This window comes from Schistocerca piceifrons, chromosome 7 (assembly GCF_021461385.2).
Source record: "Schistocerca piceifrons isolate TAMUIC-IGC-003096 chromosome 7, iqSchPice1.1, whole genome shotgun sequence".
Taxonomy (NCBI): domain Eukaryota; kingdom Metazoa; phylum Arthropoda; class Insecta; order Orthoptera; family Acrididae; genus Schistocerca; species Schistocerca piceifrons.
Genome location: NC_060144.1, coordinates 90,041,188 through 90,066,781, shown reverse-complemented (window position 1 = coordinate 90,066,781; position 25,594 = coordinate 90,041,188). Strand labels below are relative to the sequence as shown.

General features: G+C 43.6%; 1 protein-coding gene across 1 annotated transcript; it reads left to right on the top strand.

The window, feature by feature from the left end:
- Positions 1 to 10,523: 10,523 nt before the first annotated feature.
- Positions 10,524 to 11,564, top strand: LOC124805455. The gene has a single exon (XM_047266018.1). It carries the CDS (start codon positions 10,524 to 10,526, stop codon positions 11,562 to 11,564), a length of 1,041 nt encoding a protein of 346 aa, XP_047121974.1.
- The last annotated feature ends 14,030 nt before the right edge of the window (positions 11,565 to 25,594 follow it).

Sequence of the window (25,594 nt, the reverse complement as noted above, 5' to 3'; positions counted from 1 at the left end):
CCTAAGGATATCACACACATCGATGCCCAAGGAAGGATTCGAACCTGCGACCGTAGCAGTCGCGCGGTTCCAGACTGTAGCACCTAGAACCACTTGGCCAGTTCGGCCGGCAAAGTGATACAAATCATTCATCTTCTCCTCAGAAAAATGGCAATAGACATAACAAACAAGGCCACAATAATACAATAACAACGGTAAAGATTACGATCAGCCAACCAGTAATGGAAGGCAAGCGAGTGGCGATGGTCATCTGTAACTGAATAGAAAAAGGAAGTTGGATGACAGACCCAACACCAGATACCAAAGCAATTTGAAGTGGCAAAATAGCATCAGTAACAACTGAAACCAGTGGCAGAGTAATTTCTCACTGTAGTGTAATCAAAACACAGGTCCCCCACCATGACAGAACAGTGAACAAAGAAATGAAAATTGTAGAGTAAACGTAAATCGACAATATTGGCCAGCACCGCAATCCGTTGTTAGGATAGTGGAACTGTCATATGGCAACCGTCCAGGCGCCACCCAGACAATCGGACCGCAATAAGCTCCCTATTGTTGGTTGGCGGGCGAAGTGCGGGCACACCAAAACAGACTCAAGAAAATGTTGACCTGCTGCAGTATAATGATGGTATCGCAATGCATGATGAATTATTAAACGAACCTAGTAAGTGCAAAAGCAGTGATCTAGAACAAATACAGGCTGTGATTAAAACACAGATAGAAAATATTCCAGTCGGCGTGTACATTGATACTGGCATGACTAGTAGTGTTCTGAGTTTGGAACTGTATAAGGCATTATGTAAGACAAGTAAAATAAAGACTTATCCAGTACAAAATTTTCAGGTGTCTGGAGCTATTGGGGCACAGGCACAAATACTTAAATTCCAGGTACAGGTTGACCTGGAATTTAGGTAAGGAGCAATCAAATGCACTTTTGCAATAGTACAAGGTTTATCAGTAGCTTGTATCCTGGGTTGTGATTTTTTGAGGAGCAGAAAGGCAAATATTGACCTTTCCACAGGGGAAATCAGTTTAATGTATGGTGGGTGGAGAATTGTACTGGGTATGGTCAGAACGAAAGTAGTATATGGCAAGCATTGCCATAGTATTCAAACCAAATGCTGCAGATTAAAGATTTTACAAGTGTACTGTGATTTAAAAGGGAAGGAATACTATTATCCTGAAAAAGGAATAGAGAACACTACACAAATACAGGAAATATTTACAACAAGGTTAAGGAATCAGATTATTTAACAGTAGCCAGCAACATGAGCTTACTCGTTTGTTGTCAAATCATTTAAATGTTTTCTCGGAGATACCTGGAGTAATAAAGGGTTATGAATACAACATAGAGGTGTTGCCCCATGAAACCTTCTGTCACCCACATATTCTGTACCATTATAAAGACATTAAACTATGTATAAAATGATGAGACAATGTAGATATAACATTTTCTTTCAGTTTTTGATGTATTTTTCCTGCATATAGTAGTATAGAAGTGTTTTTTCCATGGTATATTTTTCTGTATTTAGGACATAGTGTCATCCATGTGAGTACACTTGAAAAAATAACAATATTACTTGCTTTTGAAAGATGCTTTGGGAAGACGATGTTACTTAACAGTGTAACGAAGAAACAGAAGTTCATGAAATTGAAGTATAATAATTAAGGTAAAGGGATATCTATTTTTAATGAGAACATTTGATTTGATTCCATACTGTAAGGTAAAGTTAGGACTATTATTTCATTGGAAGGTTCAGCTTGTGAAAGATTTAGTAAAGATGTTAGTTTAATTTTCTTAAATATAGAAACTCATTTATTTGGTAATATTTCAACTACTAGAGTGAGAAGAAAAATGACCATGAGTAAAACTCGTGTTAAAGGGAAACACCATGGGTCATCATCAAAGCAGATTTTGATGAAACAATTCTAGAATCAATCGAGCAAGGACATGTCATGACATTTTACCACATGATTTTGCTAGATTTTTGGATCCATGGCTAAACATAGATTCAACTTAAGAAACATGTATTAGGCACTGTGTAACACAGGAACGTGCACAGCAGTCCTAATAAAATATAAACATATAGGCAATTTGTTGAGTATAATATGGTAAAGCCATTATTATTGTAAAGTTAGGCCAGAGTCTGAGTACAAGTCCTGATGATATATTGGTCAGACAAACGTGACATGGGGTGCAGGGACATAAGCAATAAGCAATGAATTGTGTAATTCACAAATTTTAACAACTGCCTCTAAATGAAAAGATAGATAGCGTAAGTGACAGAATCTGTGATTAACTTGTTCTGTGGAAAAACTTTGTGTAGTCACAGAGACAATAAAAACCATGACTTGAACTATATGGAGCTGTGTAATTCGCAATCTGTAGTGTGAGAAAGTGTTAAGTGAACGATCGCCGTACTTTGTAGAGACTTTGGCAGACATTGTTAATTAACAGCTGTTGTTAAGTGCACACAGTGCGACGAGTATGGAAAAACTGTATAATCTCATCTCATGCAAACTGTGCAAATGATGTATTTGGAATAGACAGCGAATCATGCACGACAACAATCAACATTCCAATGTGAAGCGGACACTTGGTCCGCGAGTGACGTACCGCACTCAGTGTGATGGTTTTAGAACAGGTTATAATCAGTGAATAGTTATTGTTCTAAGACATGGTTAAGTGTAGAGCATGTGACGACTTTAGTACGCTTAGCGTGGAATATTAAGAACATCATAGAAAGCGAAAAAAAGCAGCCATGTTGGCAGGACTATGTGATTACTAGAATTATGCACGGGGGATGTAATAAACAGTTACAGAGCTGGCCCTGAACTACACAATAGGAGTGACTAATAATGTGTGCATTTTTTCCCATTGTGAATTACCATCTGTGTGTTAATCAAATACTACTGCGTAGTTGAACTTGTCTCATGGTCACTTCTTCGTGTTACGAGCGGTTTAGGGAGACGACAATGCAGGAAGCGATGCTGATGCAGCCTTGGCAGACAGTAGCGTGGTTAAATGTCAACACAGGGGTATTGTAGTTTATGCAGGTTAACGCAGCTAAATGACAGGTAACATGATTTAAGGGACAAAATAAACTTATTCTTTATTTGCACAACACATACTAATACATCTGACTACCAAATTATATTATGTTGCCCCATCAACAAACACGGAACATGTATATTCCATAGAGCCTGATGCACTCTGCACATCATATCTTGTGCGCCACTATGCACCCTGGAAAATGTTTGTTTACATATCCCCAACACTCCCCCTTGAACAAATATTTTTCAGCCATTATTATTGTAAAGTCAGGCCAGAGTCTGAGTACAAGTCCTGATGATCTATTGGTCAGACAAACGTGACATGGGGTGCAGGGACATAAGCAATAAGCAATGAATTGTGTAATTCACTAATTTTAACAACTGCATCTAAACGAAAAGATAGATAGCGTAAGTGACAGAATCTGTGATTAACTTGTTCTGTGGAAAAACTTTGTGTAGTCACAGAGACAATAAAAACCGCGACTTGAACTATATGGAGCTGTGTAATTCGCAATCTGTAGTGTGAGAAAGTGTTAAGTGAACGATCGCCGTACTTTGTAGAGACTTTGGCAGACATTGTTAATTAACAGCTGTTGTTAAGTGCACACAGTGCGACGAGTATGGAAAAACTGTATAATCTCATCTCATGCAAACTGCGCAAATGATGTATTTGGAATAGACAGCGAATCATGCACGACAACAATCAACATTCCAATGTGAAGCGGACACTTGGTCGGCGAGTGACGTATTGCACTCAGAGTGATGGTTTCAGAACAGGTTATAATCAGTGAATAGTTATTGTTCTAAGACATGGTTAAGTGTAGAGCATGTGACGACTTTAGTACGCTTAGCGTGGAATATTAAGAACATCATAGAAAGCGAAAAAAAGCAGCCATGTTGGCAGGACTATGTGATTACTAGAATTATGCACGTGGGATGTAATAAACAGTTACAGAGCTGGCCCTGAACTACACAATAGGAGTGACTAATAATGTGTGCATTTTTTCCCATTGTGAATTACCATCTGTGTGTTAATCAAATAATACTGCGTAGTTGAACTTGTCTCATGGTCATTTCTTCGTGTTACAAGCGGTTTAGGGAGACGACAATGCAGGAAGCGATGCTGATGCAGCCTTGGCAGACAGTAGCGTTGTTAAACGTCAACACAGGGGTATTGTAGTTTATGCAGGTTAACGCAGCTAAATGACAGGTAACACGATTTAAGGGACAAAATAAACTTATTCTTTATTTGCACAACACATACTAATACATCTGACTACCAAATTATATTATGTTACCCCATTAACAAACACGGAACATGTATATTCCATAGAGCCTGATGCACTCTGCACATCATATCTTGTGCGCCACTATGCACACTGGAAAAGTGTTTGTTCACATATCCCCAACACTTCCCCTTGAACAAATATTTTTCAGCTACTCAACACTATACATCCCAGGTTAAACCATAACATTTTGCCAGCTTCTGAAATTTGTCCTTACTGAGAGGCTTGGTTAGGAGATCAGATAACATTTCTTCCGTGCATAGATAACTGAGGATTATATTCCCCTGTTCCACATGATGTCTTATAAAGTGATGCCCTTTGTCAATATGTTCGGATCTTACACTGGTGACATTATTTTTTGCTTGTTTAATAGCTCCCCTATTGTCACAAAATATCTCAGTTGGCATCGAAGTAGGAGGAGATTCTATTTCATTCATCAGTGTACAGATCCAAAGAGCTTCTTGGATAGTGGAGGACAAGGCCATATATTCAGCTTCTACAGTACTCAAAGCAACAGTTCTTTGTCTCTTACATGACCATGATATCAATCCTCCCATTAGTCTAAAACAACTTCCAGTGATGGAGTGTCTGCTTTCCAACTCATTTCCCCAGTCTGCATCACTGTATCCTTCCTTTCCAATTTTAGAATATTTTAACTAATAATCAGCAGTTCCATTTAAATATCTGAATATTCTCTTGACTGCCATACAGTGCTTTTCTCTCAGATCACTGCAAAACTTGCTTACTGCATTTGTGGCAAATGCAATGTCTGGTCTGGAAGTATGTGCTAAGTACAGTAGACTTCCTACAGCTTCCAAATAGGGTACACTTTCCTTACATTTCTTGTCATCTAAGATCTTCCTTGTGTACAGAGACTGCTCAATCCATAATTCTTCTCTGTTGGCACTTCTTAGAATCTTCATGTCTAAGTATTGATTGATTTCCCCTAAACCATGCATATTAAATTCTGACCATAACTGTTCTTTAAAAAAGTCCATCTGGCTTTCACTATTGGTTAAAATAAAAAAATTATCGTCCCATATCGCCATGATTGCAATTTCTTCATTGCTCCTTTTATTATATATACTGCGATCTGCCTTTGACTGTAACATGCCTAGTTTTATGAACTTTTATGCAAACATTTATTCCAGCAATGGCCACTCTGCTTTAATCCATATATGCCTTTCTTCAAACACCAAATTCTCCTTTTCCCTTGATAAGGTCGCGTAACTTCATCGGGTGGAATCATATATATTTCCTCTTCCAGTCCTCCATTCAGGTAGGCTGTTTTCACATCCATTTGATCAATTAATAAGTCTTCCTTTACAGCCGGAGCTAAAAGGTATCTTAATGATGAATACTTCACCACTGGTGAGAAAGTTTAAGTGTAATTTATTCCTTCTTTCTGGGAACATCCTTTAACTACCAATTTGGCTTTGAATTTTGGTATTGCACTTTCAGGATTTTTAATACTAAACACCCATCTTGTTCTTAGTGGCTTTTTATTTTCAGACATGTCAATCCATTCATATGTATCACCATCCACAAAAGATTGCAGTTCCTTTTCAATAGCTTTTTTTCCAATCTTGAGCATTTGAACTTGCTAAAGCTTCCTCAACTGTGACTGGTTCATTGTTGATTGTTTGGGCAGCATACATTTCATAATCTGGGTATTCTTTCAGTTTTGCTATACGTGAAGGCCACCTTAAATTGACTTCCTCTGTTGAATCTTCTTCCTCAATTTGATTCTTGGGTAGCACATCAGCTTCCTCTTTATTCTCGTCTTCCTCTGTTTCAGTTGCCATCTCTGTTCAGCACTATCACACATTATGCTTGGCTGCATTACTGTGTCATTTTTACTACTTTCCTTTATTTTAGGTCTCTAATCCTCCAAAAGTACTACATCTCTACTACTTATTATCTTCTTATTCACAGGATTATAAAATCTGTAGCCTTTTGAATCTGTGGCGGCAGCACCGTCCAACGCACGAAGGGCTGAACTACGGCACTGCCGACACAAGTAGGGGCAGCTGTACCGTTATGCGGAATTTCGGCAACGGTGCGTCGCACACCGGACCGCACGGGAACAAAGCTGCCATCAGTTCGAGCTAGTCGACGCGACGCGACACACGTCTTCCCAGTTCTTCCGCCGCGGACCACGTGCGTCGAGTCAACGTGACTCCGCCGTAAATGCGTACGCGCGGTCGCAAACGCAGTCGCCGTTAATTGTCTTTCGCTTCTTCGCGGACGTTACGGCGCCTCCGGTCGCGCCAAGGGCAGAACATTCAGTGACGTGGCCTCTTGTCTCGCTCGGTCCACGCGGTCGCGCCACGGTTCGTCACTGGAGTGTACACCCTCCGGGATCGGTGACCGAGCCGTGCCGCCAGTGCGACGCGCCTATATAGACGGACATTAGCGAAGTGTATTATTTGTCATTTATTGTAACGGCAGGAAAAATAAATGTGTCCTGTCCAGAAACCGCTTTAGTCGTTTATTGCCACAAAGCCTCTCCCATGAGCATAGTGCGTGGGTGCGGCGATAAATGCCGGTTCACTGCACATGAGCGACTGTAAGCGGAGATACAACACGTCCTCGCTTCACTGGTGACCCCGACGTGATCTGAGGCTAAAAAAACACGTGGTGACAAACGTTCGTCGGTACGAGAGACGTGGAACCGCGAGTGGGCTTGCGCGCATACGCCCGCGCCGAACAGTGCTCCGTAGTAATTTTTTTTTAACTAACTTTTTTTGTATTGTTTTTGTGTGCGTATATTTTGATCGCGGACTGCTTAGTGTTATTTTTTTCTTTTCGTGTGTTTCCCTTGTGTTATTTTGACTGTGTGCTTTCCTCTTGTACGAGGATTCGACTCTGAACTAAGATGGCGACACTAGAGGAGTTGCGAAAGACCGTCGAAGAACTGCTCGCACGCAACATGAGGCTAGAGAATGAGCTACAGGCATGGACTACACGCGCGGACGCCGCGCAGCCGCAGACAGCTCAGGACAATGTTGGCGCGCAAATCCCCGCCACACAGACGCCTCCTACGACTGCCGGAACGCCGACAAGCGCTGGACGGGCATTGATCAGGCTGCCTCCCTTTTGGCCGCGCGACCCCGTGATGTGGTTCAGCCAGGTTGAGGCGGTATTTATGAGCAACCACGTGACCTGCGACCTGGCGAAATTTGGGCACGTAGTGAGCCAGCTGGACCAGAACTATGCAGCCGAAGTGCGGGATATAATCACCGCCCCACCAACGCAGTCGAGCTACAAACGGCTCAAGGAAGAGCTGATCCGGCGGATTTCGTCGTCAGAGGAACAGCGTGTGCACCAACTGCTGCGGCAAGAGGAATGCGGCGATCGGAGGCCCTCGCAGTTCCTGCGCCACTTGCGGAGCCTCGCGCAGTCCGATATGGTGCCAGATTCGCTGTTGCGCACTATCTGGGTGCGCAGCCTCCCAGCTCAGGTGCAGGCAGTGATAGCCGCACAGACGGAGATGCAGCTGGACGCCATCGCTAACTTGGCCGACATGGTGCACGACGCGCTGACAACGGCGCCTAGCACCGCGGCTGCGGCAGCTTACGACTCCGTCCCCCCACCTCCGTGGCGGCCAGCGCCTCCCGCACCCGCATCGGATGCCGACCTGCACCAGCTAGTGCAAAACTTGACCGCACAGGTGGCAGCTCTCTCGACGCAAGTCGACCGGTTGGCGCGCTCGCAGCAAGAGGGCAGCACGCGCCGCAGCGGCAGCAGACCGGGCGACAGGCGGCGTGGCTCGCGCAGCCGGCAACGCAGCAACAGCCGCTCCAACAGTACCCCGCCGACGTCACACCACGCACAAAGCGGCTACTGCTGGTACCACGCCCGCTTCGGCAACGAAGCAACCAGGTGCCGCGCTCCTTGCTCGCACCCAAACGCCAGCTGCGACCGGACCTAGGCGCACCCGGCTGCAATATGATATCGAAGCGTCTGTTTGTTGCGGAACGGGGGGCAGGCGTGAGGTACCTCGTCGACACGGGTTCGGACCTCTCGATCTTCCCCCGTTCTATGTTACGAGACCGCAGGCGGGCCGAGGCACTCTGCCTTACAGCGGCGAACAACTCCACTATTAAAACTTACGGCACACACAGCCGCAATATAGATCTGGGCCTACGGCGCACGTTCTCGTGGACTTTTACCGTGGCCGACGTCAATGAGCCGATCCTGGGCGCAGACTTTCTCGGCCACTACGGGCTACTAGCCGACATCGCAAACGGCCAGCTCATCGACGCCACGACTAAGTTAAAGATAGCGGGACAGCACCGGCAGGCTGCATACTACAGCGTTAAACCCGTGAAGTGCCCCGGACCGTACGCTGACATTCTGGAACAATTCCCCGACCTCACCCGCCCAGCCGGTGCACCGAGAGACATCAAACATTCGACGGTGCACCACATAATAACCACACCCGGACCCCCCACATCGTGTCGCCCACGTCGACTTGCGCCGGACAGACTCGCAGCAGCAAAGGCGGAGTTCGAGGCCATGCTGCGGCAAGGCATCGTGCGACCATCGAGCAGCCCATGGTCATCGGCGTTGCATTTAGTGCCCAAGAAAGACAATTCGTGGCGCCCCTGTGGGGACTATAGCGCCCTTAATTCGCGAACGGTGCCGCACCGCTACCCAGTCCCACACCTTCAAGACTTCAGCTAAGCCTTGGCGGGCTGCGCGGTGTTCAGCAAGGTTGACTGCGCAAAGGCGTACACCCAAATTCCGGTGGCGCCCGAAGACATCGAAAAAACAGCCATCGTAACGCCCTTTGGGCTTTTCGAAAGCCTGTTTATGACTTTCGGTCTTCGGAATGCTGCCCAGACTTGGCAGCGGTTCCTGGACGGCGTCTTGCGAGGCTTGCCATTTTGCTTCGCGTACCTCGACGACATCTTGGTGTATTCCAAGTCGTCCGAACTCCACCGCCGCCACTTAACGACCATCTTTCAGCGCCTGAGTGAAGCCGACATCGTCATTAACCCCGCTAAATGCGAGTTCGGCGTGACGGAAATTGAGTTCCTCGGCCATTTAATTACGCCCACCGGATCGACACCGCTACCGGAGAAAGTTAAGGCAATACAGAACATGCCGCGTCCGCAGACGCACAAAGAATTACGACGCTACCTCGGCATGTTGAACTTTTATCGTCGACACCTGCCCAACGCCGCAGCAGTGCAAGAGCCGCTGACTAAGGCGTTACAAGGTCCTACCTCAAAAGGAAGGACTCTCATGAATTGGACAGACGCAATGGAGCAGAGCTTCACGGACTCAAAAAGGAATCTCGTGGAAGCGACGCTGCTCGCGCACCTGGTACATGACGCGGACTTAGCTGTAGTCGTGGACCCCAGCCAGGCCGCCATCGGCGCGGCGTTACAACAGCGCGTCGGCGGGAGTTGGCAGCCTCTCGGTTTTTTCTCTAAAAAGCTTTCCGATTCGCAACGTGCTTGGAGCGCTTATGACCGAGAGTTGCTTGCGGTGTACGCGGCGGTGAAATACTTCCGACCGTCCATAGAAGCCCGACAGTTCATCATTTTCACCGATCACAAACCCATTACCCACGCGTTCGAGAACAACCACACTAAGTGTTCACCGCGCCAACTCCAGCAGTTAGAGTACGTGTCGCAATTCACGACTGACATTCGACACATTTCGGGGATAGACAATATCGTCGCCGATTGTTTGTCCCGAGCGTGTGCCGTTATTTCACCCCCTGTGAACTTTGAGGACGTGGCCCAAGTACAGGAGAGTGACGAAGAACTGCACCGATTCTGTCACGACACTTCCAGCGGCCTGCAACTGGAGCTGGTGCCTGTCCCCGGCTCCGCACGGAAGATTTGGTGTGACACCTCAACCGGTACGCACCGACCGTTCCTCCCGGGGAAATTCCGGCGCAGTGCCTTCGACCGTGTCCACGGACTGTCACACCCCGGCATCAACACCACTGCGACGCTCGTGGCTGCGCGTTTCGTCTGGCCCGGGCTTCGGAAGGACTGTCGCGAATGGGCGCGCACTTGCACCGCATGTCAGCGCGCCAAAGTCGGGAGGCACACCCACGCACCCGTGGGCACCTTCCCGGACGCGACACGCCGATTTGCGCACGTTCACGTGGACCTCGTCGGCCCGCTTCCTCTCTCACAAGGCAAGCGGTACCTCCTAACTATGGTGGACCGCTTCACTCGCTGGCCGGAAGCAACGCCCGTCGCGGACGTCACAGCCGAGACCGTCGCCACCGCATTCGTCGACACCTGGGTGGCACGCTTCGGATGTCCCAGTCACGTGACAACTGATCGCGGCCGCCAGTTTGACTGCGCGTTGTTCACGCACGTCGCCAGACTGTGTGGCACCCGGTTACACAGGACAACCAGCTACCATCCGGCGTCGAATGGCATGGTCGAACGGTTCCACAGGACTCTCAAAGCCGCTCTAACCTGCCACGACACCTCATGGCCAGAGGCGCTCCCACTGGTGCTGCTCGGCCTGCGAGTCACGCCGAAGGAGGAGATCGGCGCGTCACCTGCCGACCTCGTTTACGGGCAATCTCTGACAATCCCGGGCGATTTTGTCGAAGATGCAAGTCTCCCACGCGACGCCGTGGCACCCACTCTGGCGGAACGTCTGCGCAGTCACATGGCCGGCCTCCGAGCGCACGCACCGACGCGGCACGGCACCGGGAAGATATTCGTCCACGCCGACCTGCAGCGCTGCACGCACGTCATGTTGCGTACCGACGCAGTACGGCCACCTCTCCGACCGCCCTACAGTGGGCCGCACCGCGTGATCGCCCGAGGAGGCAAAACGCTGGTCCTCGAGTGCAACGGAAAGCCGTCGACAGTGTCAGTCGACCGCGTCAAACCAGCCTACGTCTTGCCCGCTCCATCAGCCACGCATTTCTTCGACCCGGCAGAAGATCTGTTCACGGACGACACTCCCTCTGCCAGCGGTCAGACGGAACCCGCACCCGGAGCCGCCGGTGACGCACAGCTGCAGCCTGCTGTCATCGCGCCGCCACGTGCGCCTCCCTCCACCACGCCCAGGCAGCTGGTACGGCCGCCCGGACCGCGCCCACCACAGGCGCACCGGTCGCCCCCACCACAGCCGCCAGCGGACTACGTCACGCGCGCCGGCTGCCGCGTCCGATTCAAACAGCCGTGCTGCGTCGCCAGCGCGCCACGACACCCAAACCGGCAATCACGCGTCTGAGCCGCCGAACACCGTCAGAATTCGGCGCCCACGAGCCGCCGTCCGCTGTAGAGACCCGACCTCCAGCTGCAAGTGCCTTCGGCCGGTAACTCCAGTCGAGCGTTCGTCACAGCTCCTGGACCCGCGTTCGCGTCTTTTGCCTCCGCCGCGTCGGGCGTTGAGGCCGGATCGGCACCCGCGCCTGCTTACCTCATTCGCTTCTCCGTCGAGCTCCGGACATCGCGCACCACACCGCCCGGCTTGTCCGTAGTAGCTCCCGGACCCGTGTTCGAGTTCCGACGGTACCGCACTCGCGCAAGCGCCTTCGAGACGTCGCCACCAATGACCTGCAACGCGCGCCTTCACGCACATCGCTACGGACAGTCGCAGCCAGTGCCTGCTGCCGCTGTCACTAGCCGCCAGCGCGAGGACACGCCCACCGCACGCTCGCCGGTCCGGCGCGCTGACGTCACAGGCCGCCGCCCTTCCGACGCCGACCGACCCCCGCCAAAGCTGCCGCACTGCCATCACGCAGTGCACGAACTTTTAAACACACGCACGCCACCGAACGATCGCCGCGTTTTCGCAGCTACGGAGCTCCGCTCTCCAAGGGGGGATCTGTGTGGCGGCAGCACCGTCCAACGCACGAAGGGCTGAACTACGGCACTGCCGACACAAGTAGGGGCAGCTGTACCGTTATGCGGAATTTCGGCAACGGTGAATCGCACACCGGACCGCACGGGAACAAAGCTGCCATCAGTGCGTGCTAGTCGACGCGACGCGACACACGTCTCCCCAGTTCTTCCGCCACGGACCACGTGCGTCGAGTCAACGTGACTCCGCCGTAAATGCGTACGCGCGGTCGTAAACGCAGTCGCCGTTAAATTGTCTTTCGTTTCTTCGTGGACGTTACGGCGCCTCCGGTCGCGCCAAGAGCAGAACATTCTGTGACGCGGCCTTTTGTCTCGCTCGGTCCACGCGGTCGCGCCACGGCTCGTCACTGGAGTGTACACCCTCCGACATCGGTGACCGAGCCATGCCGCCAGTGCAACGCGCCTATGTAGACGGGCATTAGCGAAGTATATTATTTGTCATTTATTGTAACGGCAGGAAAAATAAATGTGTCCTGTCCAGAAACCGCTTTAGTCATTTATTGCCACAAAGCCTCTCCCATGAGCATAGTGTGTGGGCGCGGCGATAAATGCCGGTTCACTGCACATGAGCGACTGTAAGCGGAGATACAACACGTTCCCGCTTCAAATCCTCTCAGTAGCCAACAAAAATATATTTTTGAGATTTTACATCCCACTTTCCTCTTAATGGTTTTGGAATCTGAACCATGGCTTCACATCCAAAGACTTTTAAGTGCTTTAGATCCGGTTTCTTCCCAGTCCATACTTCATAATGTTTCTTGTGTCTCACAGCTTTGGTAGGTGATCTGTTAATTAAACACACTGCTGTTGACACAGCCTCTGTCCCAAAACACTTAGGTACTACAGCATCGCTTAACATACTTCTTGCCTTTTCTACAATGGTTCTGTTGGCTCTTTCTGCAACTCCATTCTGAGAAGGACTGTAGCGAATGGTAGTCTGATGTCTAATACCCATTCCATTCAACTGTTCCTTAAACCGTCTATTCACATATTCTGATCCATTGTCTAATTTTATGATTTTAATTTTCTTTCCAGTATGTCTTTAGAGCATTTTGCAATAAACAACAAATACATCATTCACTTGATCCTTGCTACTTATAAAATAAACATGCATGTATCTAGAAAAATCATCTATGAATGTCAGGAAATAGAAGCTACCTCCTAAGGATTCACTCTCCATAGGTCCACAGAGATTTGAATGTATGAGTTGCAAGAGTTCAGTAGATCTGCTCTGGCTCGATTGAAATGGCAATCTAGCCTGCTTCCCTTGCAAACACACCTCACATTGAACATTGTTCATTCCACAATTTTCCACCCCAGTTGCCATATTCTTCAGTAAAGTCATACTTTTCCTATTCCAATCTCCACGTCTCCTATGCCACAAGAAACCTTTTGCAGCATAAACAGAGTGATTTCCTGTTTCAGCACTATTTTGAACTGTATTCACTTTGTAAATACCTCTAACATTACTTGCAGTACCTACAATGTCACCACAGGAGTCTATCACTTTGGCTCCCTCTATATCGAAGATAACTTTATTACCCTTCTTCACTATTTCGCTTACTGACAACAAATTATTTGCAATATTCTTTACATAATGTACATCATGGGCAGTAACAATTTCCTTTTCCCCATTCACAAGCACATTAAGATCCACTTTTCCTGCGAGTTCACACCTTAACTTAGATCCGTCAACTGTAGAAATTCCAATGTCAGTCCTTAACTGAACATTATACAAACCAGACGGAGCTTAGGTAATGTGCACAGATGCTCCTGAATCTAGGAACCATTCTGCGTGATCGTCACTCGCTTCATTAAAAGAGTAAAAAACAGAAAATGCCTTACCTTTATTGGTAGTCTTTCTCTCAGGACTATAAGAATTGACATACTTCTTTTCTTTTAAACTTAACTTTTTGTGGCATCTGAAACATCTTATTGGTTTCTTCTTCTTGTAATTAGAGTATAAATCCAATGCTGTTTCTTTTTCTGAAGCATTAGAATCTGGTTCATTCTTCATGTCCTGTAGAATCTTTACCTTAACACTGTCCGCTGTAATGGATATTCCCGAACTTTCCAAACCAATAATCATTGGCGAATATTTCTCAGGTAGTCCAGCTAACAATAAATTTCCAATCCATTCATCCGCAATTTCAAAACCAATATTCCTCAGACGATTGGAGATTGAAATTATTTTATTCACATATTCATCGACGCTTTTGCACTTATTCAGTCTTGTGGGTATCAGCTCACGAAGTAATCCTACTTTTCTGGTTAAACCACCATCTTCAAATGGGTTTTTCAGTTTGTCCCATACCTCCTTTGCTGACGTAGCCTTTTCTATGTGAACTTAACTCACTGGATCAATCAAAAGGATTAGTTTTGATTTCGCCTTCCGATGCTCAGTAGCAAAACTTGATTCCATCGGTGCCAATTTACCGTTTAAGATGTCCCTTGAGTCATCCAGGTGCAAATACACCTCAACGGTGAATTTCCAGGTCGCGTAATTTTCGTGCCCTACAAGTCGCTCTATTTGCGGTATCTGTGTTGTACTCATTTTACAGTTATTTTCTTCTTCGTATAGCGTACACCATCCAAGTTTATAAGAACTTCCGCGCACCTTTTGCGCAAACACACGTCACCTTAAAGTTTATTATTTCTTTAATCCAGTACCTGGGCCCATAACCTGTTGTAGTTTATGCAGGTTAACGCAGCTAAATGACAGGTAACACGATTTAAGGGACAAAATAAACTTATGCTTTATTCGCACAACACATATTAATACATCTGAGTACCAAATTATATTACGTTGCCCCATCAAGAAACACGGAACATGTATATTCCATAGAGTCTAATGCACTCTGCACATCATATCTTATGCGCCACTATGCACGCTGGAAAATGTTTGTTCACATATCCCCAACAAGGGGGCGGTGCCTGCCTCCACACCAACGTTACGTACATTCCCGCCGGGTGTATCCACGATGATGCAGTATCGACTACGCGACGCCCTACCTGTGACGTCCCATGAACATCCGACGGCTGACGATGGCGCCTACCAGCTGGCGACACCATCGACCAATGGCATTGTCATACATGTGTAAAATTATCTAAACACATAGGGGTGAAGGATAGTCTGTTTCGCTACGCCCAGGTTTTCTGCGGTTTCCCTTAGGGCCCTCGTCCGAATGGAGAGCGATAATAAGTAAATCTCCGCGCAGCTTCAGTTAATAACAGACTATCTCTGGTAAAATAAAATATATTGCTTAAATACTCTAAGATAGCCGCCAAGTGAGATCACAGGTATTTTCTTCGTCCGCTAAAATAACTTATTTAAGAGGAAATAGTGTCAAATTTAAAATTTCTTTGTTTTGTATACTTGCTGTAGTGTCCGTTCTTGTCACGCAACTGAATATTAGCGTCCCAGCACCGCTTGTTCTTGAAAAAACTTGTTCTTTCGCTGAAGTCCCGATAATCGCGACATAACCCGAAATCTTGCGTGACATAAACACAAAAAAATTCTATTCAACTTTTCTTGATAGTGCAAAATTCGTTTAAAACAGACAGCTACTAGTTTCATCAGTTTCTATTGTCGCAATAAAAGTGTAATTAACGTTTCTAAATCGTATTTAACTAACACATTTCGTATTGTTTATGAGTTAGATACACGTGATCTAGGCCTAAATTTTCCGAGTTATAAACGTTTAAAAACCTGACCAAACACGCCTGATAACGTAAATTCTCTAAAAGCAAATTAATTACAAATTCATTCTTCTGTCATTGTATCTCTAAATCAGTACAAAAACAACCACCACCGCACATAAGACCTTTGTGTCGTTTTTTGTTTACACACAGCCAATCTCACGTCTTTGGCAAATTTAAAACATTCTTTAAACTTAATTATTCTTTCAAAATGGACCATGAGTGAGAAATGTGGGAGCTGTTAAAGGGTAATGAGTAGAGGGATTTGTTGCCAATCTTGTAGGAAATATTTTCGGGGGGGGGGGGGGGGGGGGGGGGGGGATGCAGTGGGGAGAATGTTGGGAGAACAGAAGAGGCTCTCTCCTGGAACTGCAGAGTGTGCAGATGCAGTAGGTACACTTTGATTGGGGAACAGGAAAGGAAAATCTGTGCCTTTCAGGTACAGTTGGACGAAGCAAAGAAGGAACTCATAAGGATCAAGGGAGATAGGGGGGAGGAGGGTGGTTGGGAACTGGTAGCTGGTAGGAGGATAGGAAGAAACAGAACGTGATCTGACAGTTGTATTATCAACACCAAAAACAGGTATCTACCACTGAGGCCAAGAAGCTAGGAATGTTCAAAGTCTTAGGAAGAAGAAAGTGCTGCTGCTAGGTAGTAGCCATGGGCGAGGTCTAGGCCCTCTGTTACAGGAAAGTTTAGGGGCAGAGCGTACTAGGCCACCAGTATCTTCAAGCCAAATGCATGGCTACGTCATGTGATAGACGACACAGTGTTTTTATATAAGGACTTTACAAAAGAGGACCCTGTAGTTATAGTTGGTGGGGCGGGAAACAGTTTGGACACGGATGGGGCATATGACAAAGGTGATGACCTGGACAAGATAGCTTCCCTGACTCATGGCACCAACATACAGTTTGTTGAGCTGTTCCGGCGCCATGATTGACCACACCTTGATGGAGCTGTGAGGTGAATAAATGTGGGGTTAGGGATGGCTCTGAGGATGGCCAACTTTGCTCATGATTCTCTGGTGCCCATCGGGACTATCACCAGATGGGGTTTCACTAGGCATGGCCTACCTCTAAACAGGACTGGGAAGGGAAGATTGGTACAGCTGATTCATGAAAGTATAGGGGGTGGATCTTGGGCCAGACATGGTCAAATACCTGTTGTCATAGGTAGAAAAAGTAGGTGTGTTTTAGGATAAATCCAAACAACAGGTTCCCCTGCCTAAAGAGTATCTCCAGCACTTTAAAAAATACTGAAATAATCACTCATAAGACAGATTTTAACACCTCAAATATCACATATGCCAGATGTCACAAAGAAAAACAAACCATTGGAAAGAGTAACATGGGTCATTTCACAGACTTAAAAATCTTCCATCAAAACATGCAATCAATAAAAAATAAAATACAACTATTAGAAGTTGAGCTCCAATCTTTGAACTGCACAGTAGTTTGTATTACTGAGCACTGGTTAGAGACACAGAAATCCAACATGTAGTACTATCATTGTATGAAAAGGCCAACTCTTACTGCAGAACTACTTCAAGGGGTGGAGGATCATGCATTTATATCAGAATAGGAACACAGTTCAAATCAAGACATGAACCTAGTACAGTAAGTAAAGACAAACACTTTGAAATATCAGCTATTGAATTAACAGGACTTGATATCATCAAGAAATTAATCATTTTGTGTGTGTATAGATCTCCCAGTGATAGGGTGGACACTTTTACCAATAGGTTAACAGAAGTTCTAGATAAAGTCTCAAGTACAAGGTCAACATAATTCTGTGAGGGGACATTGACATCAACACTAATATTATAAATGAATCCAGCAGCACCTTCATAAACATCCTTCAAAGCTGTGGTATGTCGCTATTGGTCAATAGTGCAACAAGGGTTAATACAACATCTTCATCAGCAATTGACCATGTGGCCACAAATATGGACAGAGAAAAATGTGATATAGTTGTAAAAGATCTCAGACTATCAGACCATGTATGTCAAATGTTGTTGTTGTTGTTGTGGTCTTCAGTTCTGAGACTGGTTTGATGCAGATCTCCATGCTACTCTATCCTGTACAAGCCTCTTTATCTCCCAGTACCTACCGGAACCTACATCCTTCTGAATCTGCTTAGTGTATTTATCTTTTGGTCTCCCTCTATGATTTTTACCCTCCACGCTGCCCTCCAATACTAAATTGGTGATCCCTTGATGCTTCAAAACATGTCCTGCCGACCGATCCCTTCTTCTAGTCAAGTTGTGCCACAAACTTCTCTTCTCCTCAATCCTATTCAATACTTCCTCATTAGTTATGTGATCTCCCCAACTAATCTTCAGCATTCTTCTGTAGCACCTCATTTCAAAAGCTTCTATTCTCTTCTTGTCCAAACTATTTATTGTCCATGTTTGACTTCCATACATGGCGACATACCATACAAATACTTTCAGAAATGACTTCCTGACACTTAAATCTATACTTGATGTTTACAAATTTCTCTTCTTCAGAAACGCTTTACTTGCCATTGCCATTGCCATTCTACATTTTATATCCTCTCTACTTCGACCATCATCAGTTATTTTGCTCCCCAAATAGAAAAACTCCTTTACTACTGTAAGTGTCTCATTTCCTAATCTAATTCCCTCAGTATCACCCGACTTAATTCGACTACATTCCATTATCATTGTTTTGCCTTTGTTGATGCTCATCCTATATCCCCCCTTCAAGACCCGATCCATTCCGTTCAACTGCTCTTCCAAGTCCTTTGCTGTCTCTGACAGAATTACAATGTCATCGGCGAACCTCAAAGTTTTTATTTCTTCTCCTTGGATTTTAATACCTACTCTGAATTTTTCTTTTGTTTCCTTCACTGCTTGCTCAATATACAGATTGAATAACATCGGGAATAGGCTACAAAACTGTCTCACTCCCTTCGCAACCACTGCTTCCCTTTCATGTCCCTCGATTCTTATAACTGCCATCTGCTTTCTGTACAAATTGTAAATAACCTTTCGCTCCCTGTATTTTACCCCTGCCACCTTCAGAATTTGAAAGAGAGTATTCCAGTCAACATTGTCAAAAGCTTTCTCTAAGTCTACAAATGCTAGAAACGTAGGTTTGCCCTTCCTTAATCTAGCTTCTAAGATGAGTCGTAGGGTCAGTATCGCCTCACGTGTTCCAACATTTCTACGGAATCCAAACTGATCTTCCCCGAGGTAGGCTTCTACTAGTTTTTCCATTCTTCTGTAAAAAATTCGCGGTAGTATTTTGCAGCAGTGACTTATTAAACTGATAATATATAATGCAGAGTATAAAAGCAAAACAGTTTGGGATACTATAAAAAAGGAAATGGGGAGAGGCAAACAAATGAAGAATAACATACTGCTAAGGGAGAAGGATAAGGTAATAAATGATCCACAACACTTAGCAAACCATGTAAACAAGCGTTTTCAAGTATTGCAGAGAAGTTACAGCAAAAATTCCCCCAAACAAATATAACACCTGTAAATAATGTTGCACTAAATACAGTGATGTTACTTCCAACCACAGAGAATGAAGACAATAAAACTGTTCAAAAAGTAAAAAATAAAAAGTCTGTAGGCTTAGATGAAGTACCAAAGTGTGTACTGAAACACTGCAAAGGGATTATACAAGGCCGCTTAACAAATGTAATAAATGAATCCTTCACATCAGGGACATTTCCAGAGCAGTGAAAACAGGCAAAAGTTGTACCTTTGCTTAAGAAAGGTAATAAAGAAGACATTGAAAATTACGAGCCCATTTCCCTGCTGTCACCATTCTCAAAAATAATAGAAGCAACTATGAAAGACAGGTTAATGAATTACCTGAATAAATACAATCTTTTAAGCGAATCACAGTCTGGTTTCCGAGGTGGCAAAAATACAGAGTCAGCCATAGTAGAATTCACAAAGGTTGTATGTACTTGATGCTTGATAAAGATGAGTGTGTCACAGGCATATTTTTGTATGTTTCTAAGGTGTTTGATACAGTCAACCACAAGATTCTGTTAAATATATTAGAAGCATTAGGAATAAGAGGGGTAGCGAATGACTGGTTTCGATTATACCTAACAGATAGCATACAAAGAGTAGAGATAACACATACCTTAAATTGATCCAAACATTTAGTAAAACACTTATCAGAATCAAAATATATTAATATAGGGGTTCTGCAAGGTAGCATATTAGAACCCATACTATTCCTGATATACATCAATGACTTTCCCAGTAGTGTTACTCATGGTGAAAAAATTCTCTTTGCTGATGACAGCTTTATTATAGTCACTGGGAAAACGAAAGAACTCCTTGCCGAGAAAGCAAATGAAACTCTCAAGGAAGTTTATGATTGGTCAATAAGCAATAAAGTGACATTGAACATAAAGAAAACTGATGCCATGAATTTAAGTTTGAAGAGGGAAAATGACAATGTTAAATTAAATGTAGATGGCACTTCTATAGACTGTGTAACAAATGCAAAATTTCTAGGAGTGAATATTGATTCTCAGTTGAAGTGGCGTGAACACACAAAGATACTTGCAAACAGAATGTCATCAGCATGTTATGCTCTTAGAATCCCATCATCACTGTGTAACATGCAGTGTCTTTTAGTTACATATTATTCGTATGTACACTCAATTCTTAGCTATGGCATTCTTTTTTGGGGAACAAATGCACTAAATATGAACACAATTTTCAAACTCCAGAAAAGAGCCATAAGAATAATAACCAAAAATACTAGTCCAGCTTATTGTAAAGATCTGTCCAAAGCACAGTGGATTTTTAACTGCTCCATGTGAATAGATTTACCAGTCAGTTGTACACATCAAAAATAACATAGGTAATTACTGTACAAACAGCTCTGTCCATGACCATGCAACAAGAGAGAGACTCAACTTACATTTACCAAGAAAAAATAAACATAAAACTCAAAACAGCATTTTCTACCAACAAATAAAACTGTATAATAAATTACCAGAAGAGATTAAAGACATTGCAAAAATACACTTATTTAAAAAGGCAGCTAAAAAGTACCTGTTATGCTGTACACTTTATACATTGAAGGATTACTTAGCTAAAACAGAGTAGGGGTTTGATAAAAAAATGTTATACAAATAAATAATAATGATGATTATAAAATATCCAACATTCCACATAACACCTTCACTTTATGTTTTTTTCCTTCTTTTTTCCTTTCTACAAATACTTACCTCCAAGCTATGCATAGCACAATATGCTATTAACACCTCTTCCTCGTTCTGACCACATCATCTCACTCATTATTGAGGGATAGCAGAGAGAGAGAGAGAGAGAGAGAGAGAGAGAGAGAGAGTGTGTGTGTGTGTGTGTGTGTGTGTGTGTGTGTGTGTGTGAAGTGTTATGAAACTGTGTGTGTGGAGTGACTGATAGTGAGATATGAGTGAACAGCGTGGCATTACATTATTTAATTCAGTTTATTCACCATTGACCACTTACAGCGGAATAGGTCTTAACATTAAATATACAATTAACAATAATTTTACAGCAAAGTTTTTACAATTTAATTCCTTTTCTTTTAGGAATATTCTTATATACTAATGTCAATGATTATTTCAAAATATTCTGTTATCTTATAAAATGTGTGTTTGAGTAACCAGTCATAAATCTTACGTTTGAAAATATTACTGGTCAGTGACCGAGCAGATGCTGGTAGTTTATTGAAGAGTTTTAAACTCATTATTTTGTGTGAGTTTGCAGTCTTTGTGAGTCTGTGTCTTGGTATATCGAAGTCCAGTTTGCCTCTGGTGTTGTGGGGATGTATGTTCTCTCTGGTCTCGAACTCATTTAAGTTGCTTTTGACATAAAGGTGTGCTGTGTAGATGTGTAGATTCACAACAGTTAATATCATGTGCTTGATAAAGAGGGGGTGGCAGTGTTCCTTGGGCTTAACTTTGCTCATTATTCTGATTACTTCTTTTTGAATTTTCAGAATCTCACTGACAAAGCAAGACTGTCCCCATGACAATATGCCGTAGGAAATGTGTGATTGAAAGAGGCCAAAATATACCACCTTTAGATACTCATCAGTGACTACATCTGTCAGTCTCCAGATGAGATAACACACTCTTGCTATTCTCTTGCAGATATGGCTAATGTATTCCTCCCAGTTTAATTCTGAATCAATGTGGAATCCTAACAGTTTTATTGATTTGCTTTCAACAGCTATAGTTAAACCCAGAATTAGTTCTTATGTTTTATCAGGATTACATAGGAGTTCATTAGAAGAAAACCAATTCATTACTAGTTCTAGTTCTTCCTGTGTTGCCTGATGCAGTTCTGTTGTGTCATGGTGTGTATTGAGCAATGTTGTATCATCTGCATAACACACAATTGAATTTGCTCCTACATGGTTAGGTAAGTCATTAATTGCAATGATGAACAGAAAAGGACCTAGGACCGAGCCCTGAGACACTCCAGTCCGAACTTCCTTCAGCGAGGAGCATCTACTTTTAATTGATACAAACTGTCTCCTGTTACTTAAGTATCATTCGATTACATCTAAAGATGGTTTGTGTATGCCATAAAATTCCAGTTTTGCAAGTAGGGTGTTAGATGGTATGCAGTCAAAGGCTTTGCTAAGATCACAAAGTACGACTGATACTAGATCCTTATTTTCGAATGCAGTTAACACCTGGTTAACAACTTCAGTGACAGCAGTAGTAGTATTTTTACCATGTTGATATGCAAACTGTCTGTTGGAGAAGAGTTCATGCTTATCACAATAGTTATTTAGTTGACTGTACATCACATATTCAAAAACTTTAGAGAGAATTGGGACAATAGAAACTGGTCGATAGTTTTGGGGCGGATGCTTACCTCCCTTTTTAAAGACTGGTATCACTTTAGTGGTTTTGAGTGCATATTAAAAATGAAAGAAAGAGGTTGACAGATAAGGTGTATTATTTTTTTCATTACATAGTTAGAAAACCAATAACAGTCCACACTTTTGTAGTTGGTGAACCTTACCACTGCTTTTACAATATCCTCTGAGGTGACAACATTCCAGTGGAAAGTATACCTCCTATGGGGCACAGCACCAAGATGATCTAGTGCACAAGTGCCATTTTTCTTGATTTTGTTTTTCAGCTCGCTCACTGAGGTTAGGAAGTAATTATTTACTTCTTCTGGGACCAGCACTGCATCTTGTGTATGGGTTTGCGAATTATATTGGTTAATGATATCCCATGCCACTTTACATTTGTTGGGAACACTTTCAATGTAATGTTCACATGCCTGTTTTTTGCCCAAGGACAGTTTGTCTTTGTAGATTTTTTTACATTTTAGATAAGCTCTATAAGAAATATTGTCTAGCTCTAGTCCTTGTTTACTAGAATTTTTATATATTCTGTACAGTCTGAGCATCTCCTCCCTAGTGAGAGCTACCTCATCTGTATACCATTTTAGCTGTTTGTTTTTCTAATCATAGCGTGTAGACTTTCACGGCCGGCGTCTTCAGTAATTAAAACTTCTGGGCAAAGAGGCCGTGGTCCAATAGTAGAAATACTTCTCCCTGACGTTTCGTTGCCAGCTGTGGGCAACATCATCTGAGGTGAGTCTACGACTGGCTGCTAGGCCGCGGAGGCCCTGTTTATATAGAGCGCGTAGAGGGCGCCACCACTCGTCACATGTTGTCAACACTAAAGCTGGCAACGAAACGTCAGGGAGAAGTATTTCTACTATTGGACCACGGCCTCTTAGCCCGGAAGTTTTAATTACTGTTTGTTTTTCTGTTTATGCTTAAGGCTACTTTTGATTAATGGTGAGCAGGTGTACCATAACTCTGTGAGTATTTCCAGGAAGTTGTTAAACACCATTTCACCAGCACCCTTCTCAGGTTGTGTGTTGTATACAATCAGATATTCTGTCAATAAATAAATTAATATATTCATCTTTCTGCCCTCTTACCCATGTAGCATTAGACTTGATTCTTACTGATTTGTCTGATTTAGGCAACTGATCACAGCAGAATGTTAAAATCAATGGTTCATGATCAGCTAGGGCTCCACTGGCAAGTCTGACACCATACATATATCTAGAAAAATTTACTATAGTATTATCTTAGCAGGCATTATCCCGTATTGGTGTGTAATTGGTACATTGTAAATTTAGTGATCTTAGGATATTAAAAAATGTTCTAGTAACATGTTCATCAATGTTGGTCATTTCAATGTTGAAATCGCCACAGATAATTAGTTTTATGTTAGATTTTAGTATTTTGCTCATAAGCAGCTCAAATCTTTCGAAAAATGTATTTACATCTCCCCCTGGTGGTCTATATAAGCTAACAATTATAGTATTCTCTGTGTTTAGTCTTATACAGCTAAATTCTCCATCTAGTTCTGCACAGTAAGAGCTGACATCTATTTTGATAAACATTATACTATCTTTAACAAATAATAGGACACCTCCATTCTTTCTTTCACCTCTACACATAATGTCTCCAACAGCATACCCTTGAGGAACAAAATATTGTACTTGATCTTCTGTCAGCCAATGTTCTGAGATACAATCATCATCAGCATTTTCAATACTGCAAAAATGTTCTAATTGTAATACTTTGTTCCTAATGCAGAGAATGTTCGTTTGCATCACAGTAACAGATTTATGTTTATTATTTATTGTCAGTGAACACTCTCTCATTCGAATGTCGCTTTTAGCACCTAGCTCAAGTACAGGAGGTTTATTACCTGCCGATTCACAGACTTTTATACTAAAAATGATGTACATTCCAGGTATTACTCAAACCACTGCTTTCGTAGATTGTTTTATTCTGTGTGAGTCTTTCTTTAATTATTTCATTGACATGTTCGCACACAAACTTTTTCCCTTCATAGTTTAGGTGGTGCCCATGTCTGGTGTGAAGGTTACTCTGCAGTTTACTTATATCGACCACAGCACAATTTGCATATTCAGAGCACAGTTTCTTTATTTTAATATTCGTTTGTCAAATTTCTTTATTAACACACAAACTATAGATTAGATCATGCCTATGAGGCACTGTAGCAACAACTGTATTCCTTGACTTTTTTTTTTTTTTTTTTTTTTTTTTTTGATCCCGTTATGCATACGACAAAGTCATTTTCTTGTGTGGATTTTGTTTGAATGTAAGGGTCTAAAACATGTTTACTTCCTGCTCCAGGTTTAACAACACTGGTCACTGCTAAGTCTCCATTTATTTCTCGAAACATACTTGATATATTCCTGCCATGGCTGTGTGTTAGAAAAAGCACACTGTTCTTTTTACTGTTGTTCCCCGTTTATCAACATTTTTCCCAGAGTGATTATTTGTTTTCAGAGCATTATCTTTTGAATGCTCTGGACCATTTACACTGTCTTTAACATCGTCACTGGACTGCAGAACACCGTATTTGTTTTTATCCGTAAATGTAACTGCTGTTGCAAAGTTCGTTTTTATTTTTCCAGCTAAAGTCCTACCTTTGTGTCTCACTTCTGTCCACTCAGACAATTTGTACCTTTCGTCAGGTGCAACTTCACTTGATTTGTTCTATGACCGTAGTTCCCGATTTTCGTTCTTGAGTGTGGTGATTTCGCTTCTTAAAGTGTTGCCTAAGAATTGTAGACCTGAAACTCATTCTCTTAAATTTGTTATTTCGACGTTACAATTCTCGCGAACTCCC